Raw genomic sequence first — 15,624 nt, forward strand, 5'->3', positions numbered from 1 at the left:
TGTGGAGGAGTTTTGACTTGCCTTGTTTATACCCCGCGAATAAGTTTAATTAGTCTTAACAATGTCTGCTGCATGTCTTGCTACAGTTAAATATTGAAATCACAGAAAAGAGCTATTTTCAACTGCTATTCCACCCGGAAATATCCTCGCTACTTGTTCGATCTTCAGGCTCCGTATCCGTAGTCCAGCGGTTACCAATCCTGGTTCTTTATTTTCACTGAACTTTGCCTCTTCCGTTTTCCCACATGTGACTCCACACAAAGCACGTTCAAAACAAAAACGTTCCTTATTATAGAAATATTACACCATACCCTTATATACTCGAAACGTTTTCAAGATGAAAGAAATTTGGGATCCTAAAAAAATTGCTGCGAGCATAACGAGAGAAATCCAGGCATTAGCTGTACTTTTCCAAGTATGCTTGTTTCTCTTTGGCGGTATTTTGGGCGTCTGTTTGCTCTTAATTCTGCTGTTAAATGAATACACCAGAATTTTAGCTGTCCTCTACATCGGCTGGGCCTTTATTTTAAACTTTCGAACGCCATCTCGAGGAGGCTATCCACAGGCGTTACAGATAGTGAGAAGATGGAATATGTGGAGGTACTATTGCGACTACTTCCCTATTCAGTCGGTGAAAACGGCGGATTTAGATCCAAAAGACAATTACATCTTCTGCTACCATCCACACGGGATCATGGGCTTGGGAGCACAGGGCAACTTCTGCGGGGAGGCAACCGGCTTCTCAGAAAAGTTCCCAGGGATTTATCCTCATCTTCTGACGCTCTCAATGAATTTCAACGTCCCCTTTATTCGAGAGTACACCCTATCAGCGGGGGTGTGTTCTGTTGACAAGGGCAGTATCGAATATATTTTGACGAAAATGGGCCCTGGACATTCAGTCATTATTGTTGTCGGTGGAGCTGCCGAAGCGTTGGAAGCAAGACCTGGCAGCGTCAAATTAACGCTAAAGGAAAGGAAAGGATTCATAAAACTTGCGTTAAGTAATGGGTAAGGTTAAAAATCGATGTAACCTAAATTTTGTGTAAGTTTTGCACTTTTACCCCTTTTAATGTGATGACGAGTTTTTAGTAGCCTAATCTAAACTTTTGTTGTACACGCATGCCTGTAAGTCTGCCAATTTCGAACTTCTTGACTTAGCCCAAATTTTAGGTTAGTTACCATGGAAACTAATAGGCTTTTTTTTTTCAGTTGAGCAAAGATTAAATCTAAATGAGTCTTGGGGCATCATTCCTCTTCTAAAAATTCCTGCGGGAAACTGTTAACAAACTTTTTAGATCAGTATGGCTTTGTGTCGTTACGCAATGCTGTGAGGAAGAACGTTGCGTGACAACACAAAGAAGATCTCTGAAAGCAGACTGGTATATGGCGCGTCATGTATCTTTCATTCTCTTTCCTCTTCCAAAAGTTCTTTCAGTAAACTTTTAACCAGCTTTACATCGGCGCTGTGTTGTGTACCTTTGCAGAGGAAAGCAACAATCTAGCAACAATTGTTTTTATTTCAGAGCCTCCCTGGTTCCAGTGTTTTCCTTTGGAGAAAATGACCTGTATGACCAAGTAAGTAACCCGGCTGGGTCATCCCTGCGTCAGTGGCAAACAAAGATGAAAGAATACACAAGGGTATCACCAGTTCTCTTCTATGGCCGCGGGTTTGGACTACTACCTCACAGAAGACCTATTCACACTGTGTGTAAGTTAAGAAATAAAATATAGTGGAGAATGCGTGCTGTGGTGCAATCATTGGGAGAAAGAATCTAGGATTAGTATTTTGATCTCAGATACTTTGGTTACTTTACAACAAAATGCATGTGTCAACCGAGGTAAGAGAATTAGGATTCCGGTATCCAGGAAAGTTTTGCTTGTGGAATCCGCAATCTTTGGCTTTGGAATCCAGAGTACAGCTTAAGAAATCCGGAATCCCACAAAAGATTGGAATACGGGATTCAATTTCCAATTACAAAGACTGGAATCCACGGCGTGGAATCCAGAATCTAAGACTGTCTTGAATTCCCTTACAAGGGGCGAAACGTGCCAGCGATATTGGCGCTAACCGGTAGTTCATTATTTTTTTACCATGTTTGCTCTGTACTTTGCTCCTGCGGTAGCTCAAAGTTCATTAAGAATCATAAGCTTAGGGGGGCTAATATTAGTGTTATTTTAGGGCATTATCGTGATGTAAATCACTATTTATTTAAAATAAGCTTAGGGGGGCTAATATTAGTGTTATTTTAAGGCATTATCGTGATGTAAATCACTGTTTATTTTTCTTTCTTTTCCAGTTGGTGCACCTTTGAAAGTCGATAGAGTCGAGAATCCTACAAATGAGGAGGTAGATAATCTTCATTCGCTCTATGTTACAGCGTTGAGGGAATTGTTTGACAAACACAAGAAGAATTATGGAATCGCTGAAGACGTACATTTGGACATCTGTTGACTTCAGTGTATCCAAAGTGACAGTTAACTGTAAATTAAATACAACAGAGCTGTTTATTAGTTCTGTCTTCAGGAAATAGTCTCCTGAGAAGACATGTGTGCTTACTGGTAAAGAATGACCATAAATGTAGTTTATAGTTTGTTCATAAGTAGTTCTTTTATAAGGACCATTTGGTTTACAGTATTGCGCATGCATCCAGTGCAAGGAGGGAGAAGAAGGGGCCGACAAAAGAAGCGTTGGGAGAATTATATCCCTGGGTGGACAGGGTTGAAGTTTGCAACGCCCTAAGAGAAGCTGAAAATAAAATCAAATGGAGGGAAAGGGTTGCTATGTCCGTGGCGCCCCAACGGTCACCATAACAACGGGATAGGTGCAAGGTACATGCACCCTTCATAGTTACCTTGTTCTCTTACAATGTTTTTAAGTTACAAATGTCAATATATCTCAGCGTTTCAGTCTTGAACGACAACTTATGTACTTTTAAATATAGATCTCTTTATAAATAAGAAAAAAAAACCAACAAGCTCTGCAAAGTTCTCGAAAAAGAAAAAAAAAGCCCTACTGAGTATCCATAGCAGATCACGACTGTGTTAATACAGTTTTCAACTCCCAACGTCTCCAAATATCGGATATAATTATTATTCAAAGTGGTTCATTTACTTTGATAGTATCAAATGGTTGGTCTAAAAAGAGAATCTTTTAAACATGTGAGGGAAAATTGGGCAATATATGGCAGTGCGCAAGCGTGAGGTACTGACCAGGCCGTAAGTTGGTGTATGTGTGCCCTTGCTTTAAGTTTGTCTAATTAATTATATCGAATAGACCTCTATATTTTGTAGGTTTTGTTTTCCTAATACAGGTCATGTGATAATACTCTAGAGAACTGTTTCTTTCAAATTTCGTCTTATTCACTTGTATATGTACGCATAATTTATGACAAAAGACGAAGAATAAAGTTCCCCTGGGACCCCTACTGGGAAAACAAAACATACAAACTAAAGAGGTCTTTTCCGAGGCCTGTTAGTTTAATTCTAACTACAAGAACATTTACTTCGAAATAGGGACTGATTTAAACTACCTACTCAATTTACTTTTTTTCTTTCAGTGTACCTTGTTTTTCTTTTTTATAAGTTCGTCTTTTATTAATTAAAATAGTACTGGCTCGATATAATAAAAAAAGCATCTTGGAGAAAACTTGAAATATAATATGGGACTCCCAGCAATATCTTTGTGCGGAAGTAGTTCGGTTTTTAATCACAAATGACCCACTTCCTCCCTTTATGAAGAATCAGCCATTCCTTATCGCAAAAGTTGAATGATCGACCCCATAGCAGCGGGGAGCGGGAAACGCCACTCCTTACTGATCCGTCCGCCATTTTGTCTTTTTATTTGGTTTGCTTGGAGACGACTATTGGGCATTGCCACAGGCAGCCCAATACAAAATTTCTACCCGTTTCAACAAGCTGTCGAACGTCGGTTCTTGAGATCTTGTAAGATATGGTCTTACTTAAGGGCTTATTCACACATTGACTTAGCGCTTTACTCGCTATAAGCCAGTAAGAACAAAAAAAAAGGCACTTCCCGGTGAAGATAGGTAACGAAGACCCAAAAACCAGCTATTTCACTACACAAGGCGTCACCTTACTCGTGTCATTATTCATTTAGACTTAACTCTACTATTTTTTTAGAAAACGAACATCAGCCTTGAACGTACGATTTTTTAGAATAAATTCGTTAGTATCATGGGAAGACAAACGGGGGTCGTCAACGTACTTCTTCAAGGCTTCCTATCCAGAAAGACAGCATGTGCAAGTTTAAGACCCAAGACCCCGAAAACCATTTCTGTTTACTTTAACGCTCAGGTCAAATAAGGGAGAAACCCCGGACTCCCCTCCCACCCCGCCTGCCCCACCCAGGCTTAATGTTTTGCAGTATTTTATTGTACTGTTGTCTCTCGGAGTAAAATAGAGACAATAAGGAAAAAAGCCTGTCTGCTAACATCTTTAAAATCATATTTGTATAGTCATTAGAGTTTGTTGTAAGGTGTTGGGAATTTTTTTTTTTTCGCCCAGTCGAAATGAGATATCTTCTGAGCAGAGGTTAATTACCGGGGCCTAGCCGAAGGCTGGCACCGGTCATAAAATGCAACGCGTTTCTGTGTTTTCGAAGTTACATTGTTAGGGATATATCGCTGACTGAGATATATCGCTGGCTCGTTACTTTTGGGAGTGTTCGCTGAGATATATCGCTGGTTCAGAAATTTGAAGTAGGGAGCAACAACTGTAACCATGTAAATATCCATTCGATATTTTGCACACGGAATGGTTTAATGCGACTATATTTACCACTTATCAGTAAATGAGATCCCTGTCTATTGCAAAATATTGTTACAGTATTCATCCTAGCGATGACAAAGCTTGGTGGACGTAGAACTATGTACACTACGACAAAGCAAAAATCTTAACTTATGAAACTTGCATGCGCCAAGCTTTGTTTATGCGTTTCAATACCTTACAATTCGCACTCCCTACAGGAAACTTCGTCAAATATTTTTCGACAAACAATTAAAACTCATTAGGAGGAAGTCTATCACTGCTTTGACTTATGAAGCAACAAAACAAAATATTTTCATATTTTTAAAAATAGGGATTAGTGTATGTCTGATTAGGTTTGAGTAGCAACAAGAATCACTTCGTGAATTTTACCGGGGCCACTTTTGTCTTGGCAACCCACGTGGAAGGGTCTTTTTCATCAACAAGTTTGTAGGGCGACATGAAAATCTTTTTTATTGCAAATTCGGATGAAAACAAGGTGTAACGAATAATGTCAACTCCCAATCCTAGGCTGTCAAGTTACGCAGTTTTTCTCACGTGTTCAGATCGATTACATAATAATAAGATATTTCTTAGCAACAAGAATCCAAAGTAGCTAAGAATACCAAGGAGAAAAACATACAAATTGTACATCAACGTCTAATGAATAATGTGAAAAGACAAAATGTTAGGGAATTCCGCATTTTGAACAATTGAGAATTTGCGCATCTCGCTAACGTATATATTGCGTGACAAAGGTTATTTCTAAGAAAACAACAGGTATTCGAACCCCGACCGAGTCTGAAGTCTGGCAGGCAGAGTTTAAAATACTGTTGAAAGATCTCTACTTCCGGGATTGCACCAAAGGTCCCCGGTTGTACTCCTGTTGTGATTTGAAAAGGTAACCTGTAATATGGGTAACTGTACGGTTAAACGACCTAAATGACTGTCGGGCGCTGGTACGTGGCTCGGAAACCAAATTTTTGAGGTTTGTATTATTATCTAATATTCCACGAATGATTCTCACGTGGCCACACTGCATGCACGCGACAAGTCACTTTACTTTCGCTAACGTAAGTAAAACACCATAAATTGTAATATGGACTGCGGACAAAGGACTACAGAAAAATAACGACTGCCTCAGCCAATGCTATTTCTGTAGCCAAGGGCATTTTCATGAAACAGAAATCTCATAGATTTGGGTGATCACAGGAGAAGATATGTCCTTATCCTCTCTTGGTGATCGTACAGGGAGAAATATAAAAAATTCAATAGGCTGCTAATTTAGTGAGTCGTTACGTAATAACCTAATCACATCTATAAATATAAAGCCTAACGCCGAAAACGAAAGTCATCTGCAGATAAGGGGGCAATTCAAACCTGGGACAGGATCAATCAAGCCCGTTTTTAATCCAATATTTTAATCTGAATATAATATGCTGGGTTAGGCAAATCCAAAACAATAAGATCGGAAAGAAGGCAGCCATCCAGAACTGAAATTTGGGGCTGTAAATTGAAACCAAGACATTTATTTGTTTAAAACAGTTTACAATATCTCTGTGCAATTAGAACAAATGTTCTTTTAATTTGTAAATAATGTCTTAAGGGTCACTTCATTTTGTGTTCATTTTATGTCTGTTATAGAAGTTGCAAGATGATATATGTAAATATGTTACCGCCGCGGCTCGTGATGTCACGTCGGAAATAACGTCCCTTTTTTCGGCTGACAAAAGTTAATTTCAACCAGCATCAAGTCACTAAAAGTCGAAATTCTTCTCCACGGCATGCATATGTATGCTTCCTTCTATTCTGTTTTCGATGCCTTTTTGAAATAACCTCAGTACTGCATAGAACTTTCCTTAGCAGCTTCAATGTAGTCCGGAATCCAAAGTCCAGGTTTCGCAATCAGACCGTTTCGGTAATTTATTTGTCTCTTGTTTTGAAATCAGCCTTTGAACTGATTCCAGCAGGACGCTCAAAAGGAAAGTTGCAAAATTATTTCACTAGTCTGAAGTCTATGTGCGTACCATGACGGACGATTTCAAGATGAAGGAAGCATGGTGTCTTACAAAAATTGCTGTGAATGTAACGAGAGGAACCCAAGCGTTGGTTGTTCTTTTCCAGGTCTGTATGGGCCTGTTTGGTGGCATTGTCGGTTCATGTTTGCTGTTACTCCTCCTATTAAATGAATACACCAGGATTTTTGCTGCACTCTACATTGGCTGGGCCTTTATACTGAATTCTCGATCACCTTATCAAGGGGGCTGTCCACCCGCATTGCAGATAGTAAGAAGATGGAAGATGTGGCGATACTTCTGCGACTACTTCCCTATTCGACTAGTCAAAACTACAGATTTGGATCCCAACGACAATTACATCTTCTGCTGCCATCCCCACGGAGTTCTATGTTTGGGAGCACAGGGCAACTTCTGTGGGGATGCAACCGGCTTCTCAGAAAAGTTCCCAGGGATTTATCCTCATATTGTGACGCTGTCCATGAACTTCAAACTCCCGTTAATCCGAGAGTACAGTCTGTCAATGGGGGTGTGCTCGGTTGAAAAGAACAGCATCGAGTATATTTTAAAGAAGATGGGCCCTGGGCATTCAGCTGTCATTGTGGTTGGAGGGGCCTCAGAGTCTTTGGAAGCTAGACCGGGCAGCTTCAAATTAACACTGAAGGAGAGGAAAGGATTTATAAAGCTGGCCTTACGAAATGGGTAAGGTATAGACTAGATAGTACACTAATTTTTGCGTTAGATTTGTGACATTTTGATAATTCAACATTTAGTATTTTAATATTCAATAATATTTTAATATTTGAAACTCATGTTTGCGTCCTGCACGTTGCGTGACTGACGCAAACGTTTCGTCCTTGGCTCTCTTCGTTTCAGACAGCACTAAGTCTACAATTCTGCAGATCAAAGGAATGCAAACTGATAAATATGTTGTTGAAAGAAAGGAGTAGTCATGTTTCTTGTGAGACTTCTCCCTTTAGGGCCGTAGCAAACCTTAAAAAACTAGGGGGGCACAAAGATTTTAGGCAGCTCATTGTATTTCATTGGTATTTAAAAAGCAGAGGGTTTTTGGTGTCGAGTACCCATTGGACTGGTCTCTGTATCTTAAAACCAGAAACTATTTCACCTAGCTGCAGAGACATCATTGTTTCAATGTTCTGGCAGATGATGCATGCATGTTTTGACTTTTTGGGGCAAAACTGGGAGGGGGAGGGATGGGAGGCTCGACCCCCCTTCCCGGCCCTTCCCCAGGCTAAGGCCCTGTCTAGTCATCATGCATCGTTTTTAGAACACAGCTCGAAAAGTCAATCTTTTACACCAAGTAGGCTCTAACACAATTGCTGTCCTGAATTACATTACGGACCCCCCTGCTCCGCTGCCTATGAATTAGTTAGTAACTAGTGAGCTTAAGCAACAATGACGGCGAGGGCAACGAAAACGTCAATTAAAAAGTGAATTCGCGCTGCCTCAAACTTTATCGCGCTTAATCCATTTTGTTTAATTCGTCAAATGCTGGCAGATTTTTTTAGAGTTAAATTCTAACTTGGGACTGTATCAAAGTTCAGGAAAAGGAAAAGAAAGTTGTTGTCTTCTGTTCCCGTCCTCGACAAAACGTGAAATTAGGCACTTTCACTTTGTAGTCGTGCAACGACGGCAAAGAAATGTACAAAAAAGCGTGATGCACACCGTAATTTTTAGGGAGTTATTATAACTCCAAAAATGGAGTAAAAATTTTAGGTACAGGATAACCCCTTTTTGGGGGTTATTTTAACTCCTAATTCAACTCCGAATTTGGGGTCATTTTTACTCCTGAAAAAGAGTTCTTTTTACTCCCAGTCTGGAGTTAAAATTACTCGGAAATGGGGTTACTTGTACTCCTTACATGGGTTGTTTTTACTCTTTTTGGAGTTAATTTAACTCTGAAAGTGGAGTAAAAATTTTAGGTACAGGATAACTCCTTTTGGGGGGTTATTTTAACTCCTGATTATCTGGGGTCACTTTTACTCCTGAAAAAGAGTTCTTTAAACTCCTTTTTGGAGTTAAAGTAACTCCACGAAAAATAACTCCACTGTAAGGAGTTAAATTAGCCCCAGTAGAGGAGTTATTATAACTCCCTGAAAATTACAGTGCACGTGCAAAGTTGTTGTTTTGCCAATCTAAACTTTTTTGCCGTTGTCGTTGCCGTTGCCCGTTGTTGCTTAAGCTCCCTAGTATAACGTTGTGGACGAAATCATCAAACAATACTTTTTGTCTTTTCAGAGCCCCCCTAGTTCCAGTGTTTTCCTTTGGAGAAAATGACCTGTATGATCAAGTGGATAACTCCACTGGCTCGTCACTGAGGCAGTGGCAAACAAAGGTGAAAGCATACACGGGAGTATCACCAGTTCTCTTCTATGGTGCTCTTGGACTGCTACCTCATAGAAGACCTATACACACTGTCTGTAAGTTAAAAAGTCGTTACTGAATGTTATTTTAGGGACCTTAAGATTCTAAGACGAGGACGACTAATAGTACGAGATTTTCTCCATAGTAAGTAGTGATCGCGCGTGAACCAGCGTCATTTTGGCGGGAAAATGTGATAGTCGTCGTCTTTTTACTACGCGTTTTAGCGAGAATGTCGTAGTGACGGACTGACTTATCAACTGTTAGACGGTTTAATCGTTTTGCGACTGGTAAAACGCTTATCTTCTTCAAAAATGTTGACTGTGCTAATTTCTTCGATAAAAAAAAGAGTGCAATGAAGCTTTCCGGGGTGTCTATTTTTTGAGAATACGCGAAAAAACTTAAAATTAAATCTCGTACTCGTAGTCGTTCTCGTCCTCGAATCAAAAGGTCTCTATTAGGGAAGGTTTTTAGGGGGTCATCAACCTCGTCTCCAGGGCTTTTTCATTTTCATCCCTTTTCCTTTTCACTCTCATTTTGTAAGGAGAAAGTCTTGGAGACAAGGTTTGGGAGTCATTTTAGGATTACAGACCCGCTTACGCAAGTAGCTGCAAGTGGTGAATAAATATCTCGCGGCTTTTATTTTTATACGCGCGCTCGACGGTCTCTTCAAAAAATTGACGATCTGTGAACAGATTAGAACTGTGCCAGCATTATTGGCGCGAGCCCATGAAAACAGATTTGGGTGTTTAAAAAGAAACTGCGTCCTTACCATGTAAATAACAGCTACTCTGCTTCGTGTCGCAAGATTATTGTCGAAGAACCTGGAGACAAAGCCCCGGGGACAAAGCGTTCCCTCCCGCGTAACTGACTGTTATAGTACAATTCCGAAAAGTATACACCGGTGCTTATATTTTTCCATCGTTTTTTCGAGGGCCCTATTTTCGAAGGGTATTTATACATGGAGGTGCTTATAAGAGCGGGGAACTGATATACTATTGAAAATTTTAAGGTGTTTACAGTAGCTTAGTACAGTATGAGAGTTTAAAGTTTATACCTTAGTTAACAGTGAACTTTGATCCTATGCGGTAGCTCAAAGTACAACTCAGAAATCTAACGTGTATTTAAAAAAGACTCGTATCGTTCGAACGTTTGCAACCTTACGCTTTAAAGGCAAACGGAGGGACTAGTTTGAGAATTTTAAGGCAATATGAAATATCGTGGTGTGAACCGTACTTTTTTTTCTTAATTTCAGTTGGTGCTCCTTTGAAAGTCAAAAGAGTCGAGAATCCTACGAATGAGGAGGTAGATAATCTTCATTCGCTCTATGTTACAGCGTTGAGAGAATTGTTTGACAAACACAAGAAGAATTATGGAATCGCTGAAGATGAGCATTTGGAAATCAACTGATTAGCTAAATTACTGGATAAATCATGAGAAAAGTGAGGAAGAAGATATAGAAATACCAAGTCATAAGTTACATTTTCCTTGACAAAAGTAGGCTCTGATAACAGAGAAACTTGAATTGTTAAAAGTGAAGTTATATATACGACTACAGTGGCGGACCTAGACCTTCAGATAAGCGGGGAGGGGGGGGAAGGGGGGGCGAGGGCGGTCATCCAGACCCTGAGATAAGGAGGGGCCCGGGCCCCCCAGCCCCTTCGCTGGATTCACCACTGGACTAGTACGACTAGTTCTGCCTGTGTACTTTGAGTTTCATTGACCAAAAACTAATTTCGATGCAGAAAGTAGAATTCCCCCAATGTAGGGGGAAACTGAGACAGCCTTGAATTCTGGATTCCACGTCGTGGATTCCGGATTTCCAGGCAGTGGATTTCAGTCGTTAGTAGGATTCAGGATTTTCTTAAACTGTATTCTGGCCGTTCCAAAGCCCAGGATTCCGGATTTTACAAGCAATTTTTTTTCCGGATTCCAGATTCCACGAACTGAAAAATTTCTAGATTCCTTTCATGGGGTGATAGAATCTTAATTAAGAAGGCGGAAGGCTGAACACATTCGGTTACACTGCAGTCATTCCGTTTAGTTTTTAATTAATCTTTTGTAACCTGGTCTTGCCTCAACTTGCAATACCATAAGTTAAAAAACGGATAAATGAAGGAATCTAAATACCCTACCTTTAAAGTAAGTACAAGGATATACATGATATCTAATAGTCCAGTTTCGAGTTCGCTATGACCGCTGAATTAAAGAAGTGAAGACGCATTTTTTACAGGCTTAGCCTCCATCTGAAGTAATATATTCACAAATTCCGACGAGAAAAAGACCTGTTTATTACTCTGTCTATTGTGTATCTTCAAATTTTAAACACTTACTTGCCCGAATTTCTGAATATTCTACTTTACGTCGAGGCTAACCCTGTATAAATGTGCCGTTAATGTTTGTATTTAGCGGTAATTTTTAATTCGAAACTGGACTATTTGTTGATAATTCGTATATTTCTCGCTAGTTTATTGTTAATGTCTCAGTGCTAAATCTGGTGTCCCCAGGGTAAATTTTGATCAATGTATATACCTAGATATTTCATTTCACTCTCACGTAAATTTGATTTAATTTTGTTGATGAGAATTACAACTATAGTTTGTCTTCGCAAGGTTAATATTATAGAAAGTTTGCCAGCGATACAACCCTTATAAACTAAGAGTCTTTTGTTGTAAAAAATAATTTCAATTCCTCATTCATGGCTCTTTGAAGGTGTCGGAACTTATAGAAAACATATTCATATCATCGGCAAAAATCAGAAATGATAGTTTGTTAGAATATACGTGGACCCTGGATTGACCCTTGTGGTATTCCACATATCGTAGCTACGTAGCTGGATATAGTAGCCTTCACAGATTGGGTGCGACATTGTAAGTAGTTTTCAAACCTTAGTTTTCAAAGTTTAGACAACTGAATGTCATGCATGGTTCTAGAAAGAGACCTGAAGAAACCCATTTTTTTATCCATGGCCTTCCGAAGTTTATCAGTGGTTATTAAAATAGCTTGCATTTGCTCAGTTGATTATCCTCTCCTAACTCAAAATGACGCTTAAACAAAATACTATGTTTTTCTGAGAAGTTGTGTTGTTGGTTTTATATAGATTTGTCTTTCAAACACCTTACTACAAGGTAATAAAGGTGAAATATGCCTGTAGTTACCTGGGTGAGTAGCATCATCATGTTTGTAAACTCGAGTGACCTGTTACGTTTTCAGTACATTGGGTACAAATTATTAATATTGAACAGGTAACTGCCTGATTGCAATTTGGGTAAAAGGTACTTATAGTGGCTTAGCAGCTAATTTCATAAGTTAATTAGATATATACGATTGGACTATTTGCTTGCATTTAGGATTTTAAGCAAGGTAGAAACCTAAATGACAGTTTTAGTCAGAGATTCGGCTATTTCGTCCTCGGATAGCCATGAACGCCTTTCTCTTTTAAAGTTCACTTCGGCACAATCAGCTAGGCTGCCATGCTTAAAAGCTCTGCACTATCTCACATCAGTTATTTCCTGGTAAAAAGGCTGCTAACAATATCTGAATCTATTATTGCCTACATCTTCCAAATAATGTCAGCACCGGCTGGTCATTAAGAATTAGAGCCTATAAGAAACGGCGAATATTTTCAATGAACAATAATACTTGTCTAGCAGTTAAAACTCTGGTTTTAAGGTGTAGTTTACGATTTTTCTTCCTTAAAATTAATGTTAAATAAAAAGTTTTAGCCATCGGTATCTGTTTTGTTTTCAGGGGAAAATATAAAGGCCGCAAGCATCGCCGGGTTTTTTTTTTTGCGAAATGCTACCCTTTACTTGACATACAGCAGAATATACAAAGGGTTTCTCGTCCGGCCTCTGACTGGCTGTATTAGTTATAGCATATTATCAATACATTTAGCGGCTACTGTTGTTGTTCTTATTTGTATTGTACATGTGTTCCAATTTATCGCTTTCATTTGTCTTCTGGCTTCTTGTAGGTTTGACAATACCGATAGCCTTTGATCCAAATAGCCGTCCATCGAAAGCTTGAGCCTCTTGAAAACTTTTTCCTGACAACAGCTCGATGACGGCAATTCGAAACGGTTGTTTTTTTACTGTGTAAATTATCGGATTAATTACTGAATTTAACAAGAGAGGCAAAAGGCCTACTTCTCTCACCGCCATGAGAACATCAATGATTTCTTTGGCAAACAGTAGCCGAGCAATGACAGTTATTATCCATGGAGTCGTGTAGGAGACGGCAACTGCTGCGATTGTTGTACTTGTAAGCTTTAACGCCCGTTTCTCCTTTTGAAATTTTAACCTTTCTTCCAGGGAAACTTGCTGTGCAAGAATTTGCTTTTCATGTCGGCGAACCTCTCTGTACACAATAACTTGAAGAGCGACGATTAATGAAATAGCTGCAATCTGTCTTAAAATTAAAATGACTGTTATTCTGGTTACTGTGGGCACGATAACCAGAATCAGTGTTGCAATCCAAGCTACAACAGAAGAGATGATTAGACGAGCTTTCGTGATTAAAATGCCATTAGCAAAGGAGTGTTTGATGGTGAAATATCGCTCAGCACTGATCAACACCGTGAAACAATGACGCTCCACAGAGAATCTGAACAGAGGCATTAAAAACCAGTGTAATGTGGCAAAATTTGTGGGATCGGTTGCCAAGCAACAGAAGAAGTGCGATCGAAACATGCAGAGGTTGTGAGATCATCCCAACTAGCAAGTCAGTTACTGACAAACAGGCTAACAATATGTTCGGGTTGGTTTGTAATCGCGGTTTTCGTATCACAGCCATCAAAACCATCGCGTTTAAAAAGATTGTGAAGGGAAAAGAGAGCTAATTGACGATAATGACGGTGAAAAGAAATCCATGACAATTAACAGGAAAATGCTTATTCGAATGTTGTCCTATCGGGCTTAATTGGTATCTGTTGCAATGGTCTTCATCCCTCGAAGAGTAGTTATTAGTTACATTATGCATTTCTGTTCGTAAACTTAATCGTTGCCCGCTCAGAGTTCCTTTCTTACGGTTTTGCTACACTTTTTACTTTCAGGAAGTGGTGAGTTGGGTAGCTCGATATTTGCCTTTTTATTTTAATCACACGATAAACATTTAACCACCTTAAGTAGAGTATGGACGTCAATTATGGGACGCCCAAGTTTCTCTAAATTACTGTCAGTCCCATTCAAGAACTTGAAGAAAAAAAACCATCTTAAAGATTGACAGGAAAATGCTTGTTGGGAAGTTTTCACGGAAAGTGAGTATGTTTGACAAAAGTTTTCAGCTGGCCTCTCAGGAAATGTTCATTTCTTTATCAATGCGTTTCTCTTCGTTAAACGCGTTAGACAATGCGTTCTCAACTCCTTATCCACTTTCTATTTGCAAAACTAAATGGGAAACTGTCAACTGAATCTTTTCATAGTCGTACCTCCATTAAGCAGTCACCCTTGAGGTACCGGTAATAAGTCGCGGCTTGATGGAGGTTCATCATAAATTGGCATAATCTTCAACAGTCTGACATCACTGACTTAATTTTGAAACACATGGGATGGGAGCGGCAAAACTAGCTTATCACATTCATTAAATTTTCCCTTTTATCACATCCATTTTGAAATCGCTGGTGATCTCTTCGGCAAGCTGGTTGGCTCTCAGCAGTGTGATTTATTCACGAATTGCATTGTTTTTCGCTCTTAATCACATCTGTTCTAAATCGCATCATTCTAAATCTTTTCCACTTTTCAGTAACCTGAGATCAGGCCCAATTTTAGCGGTTCTCATACATTCTCTCTAACGGCTACCGCTAGAATTGGTCTATTTTCGTTTCGCCTTGTCCGCCGGAATGTTATTTTCAAAGCTAAGCAAAAATAGAGCCTGATGTCAGGTTAACTTTTCTGCAGGCTGGCTACAGATCAATGTAAGTTTGGTACTGAAATAAGCTGAATTCTGCGACTTAAAAAAAGCTGTAATAAAGTGCCCAATAATTACTTTTTCTGTCAAAAGTGGTATATAAAAGCGCGTCTAAGGGTTGGTCCTCGATCGGGACGGAGCCTTTATCCCCGTATAAAACTTTGTTAAATTCACCCTTTGTTCCATATGCACGCTCTTTCGACATTGTGGAGTAGTTGATTTGGGTGGGTTCGTTTGTAATCGCGGCTTTGTTATCACAGCCATCAAAACCATCGCGTTTTAGAAGATTGTGAAACGGGGAGAAAGCGAATTGACGACAAGGACCGGGAGAAAAGGAAGTCGAACCTATGATAATTTACAAGGAAATAGTTGTTCGAATGTTCTTCCATCGGAGTAAAATGGTATCTGTTACAGTCTTGATCCATTGAATAAAAACTAGTGTTATTCTCCATGATATTCTGTTTGTTAATTCATCGTTTCGGGCTCAAATTTTCTGGCAAACCCACGGTTTTGCTACTACCGGCCTTTTACCATCAGAAAATATTTAGTTCGGTAG

The 15,624-nt window shown here is 39.4% G+C and overlaps 2 protein-coding genes across 2 annotated transcripts; both read left to right on the top strand.

Annotated features, from left to right (window-relative positions):
- The first annotated feature begins 284 nt into the window (after positions 1-284).
- LOC140921656 (2-acylglycerol O-acyltransferase 2-like) lies at positions 285-3,621 on the top strand. The gene is made up of 3 exons (XM_073371662.1): positions 285-1,008; positions 1,524-1,708; positions 2,298-3,621. Exons 1-3 carry the CDS (start codon positions 338-340, stop codon positions 2,450-2,452), a joined length of 1,011 nt encoding a protein of 336 aa, XP_073227763.1. The 5' UTR covers positions 285-337; the 3' UTR covers positions 2,453-3,621.
- Positions 3,622-6,728: 3,107 nt separating this feature from the next.
- Positions 6,729-10,740, top strand: LOC140921295 (diacylglycerol O-acyltransferase 2-like). Its single transcript, XM_073371286.1, has 3 exons — positions 6,729-7,481; positions 9,039-9,220; positions 10,417-10,740. The coding sequence occupies exons 1-3, from the start codon at positions 6,793-6,795 to the stop codon at positions 10,569-10,571; spliced, it is 1,026 nt and encodes a 341-aa protein (XP_073227387.1). The 5' UTR covers positions 6,729-6,792; the 3' UTR covers positions 10,572-10,740.
- The last annotated feature ends 4,884 nt before the right edge of the window (positions 10,741-15,624 follow it).

This window comes from Porites lutea, chromosome 12, assembly GCF_958299795.1.
Source record: "Porites lutea chromosome 12, jaPorLute2.1, whole genome shotgun sequence".
Lineage (NCBI taxonomy): Eukaryota > Metazoa > Cnidaria > Anthozoa > Scleractinia > Poritidae > Porites > Porites lutea.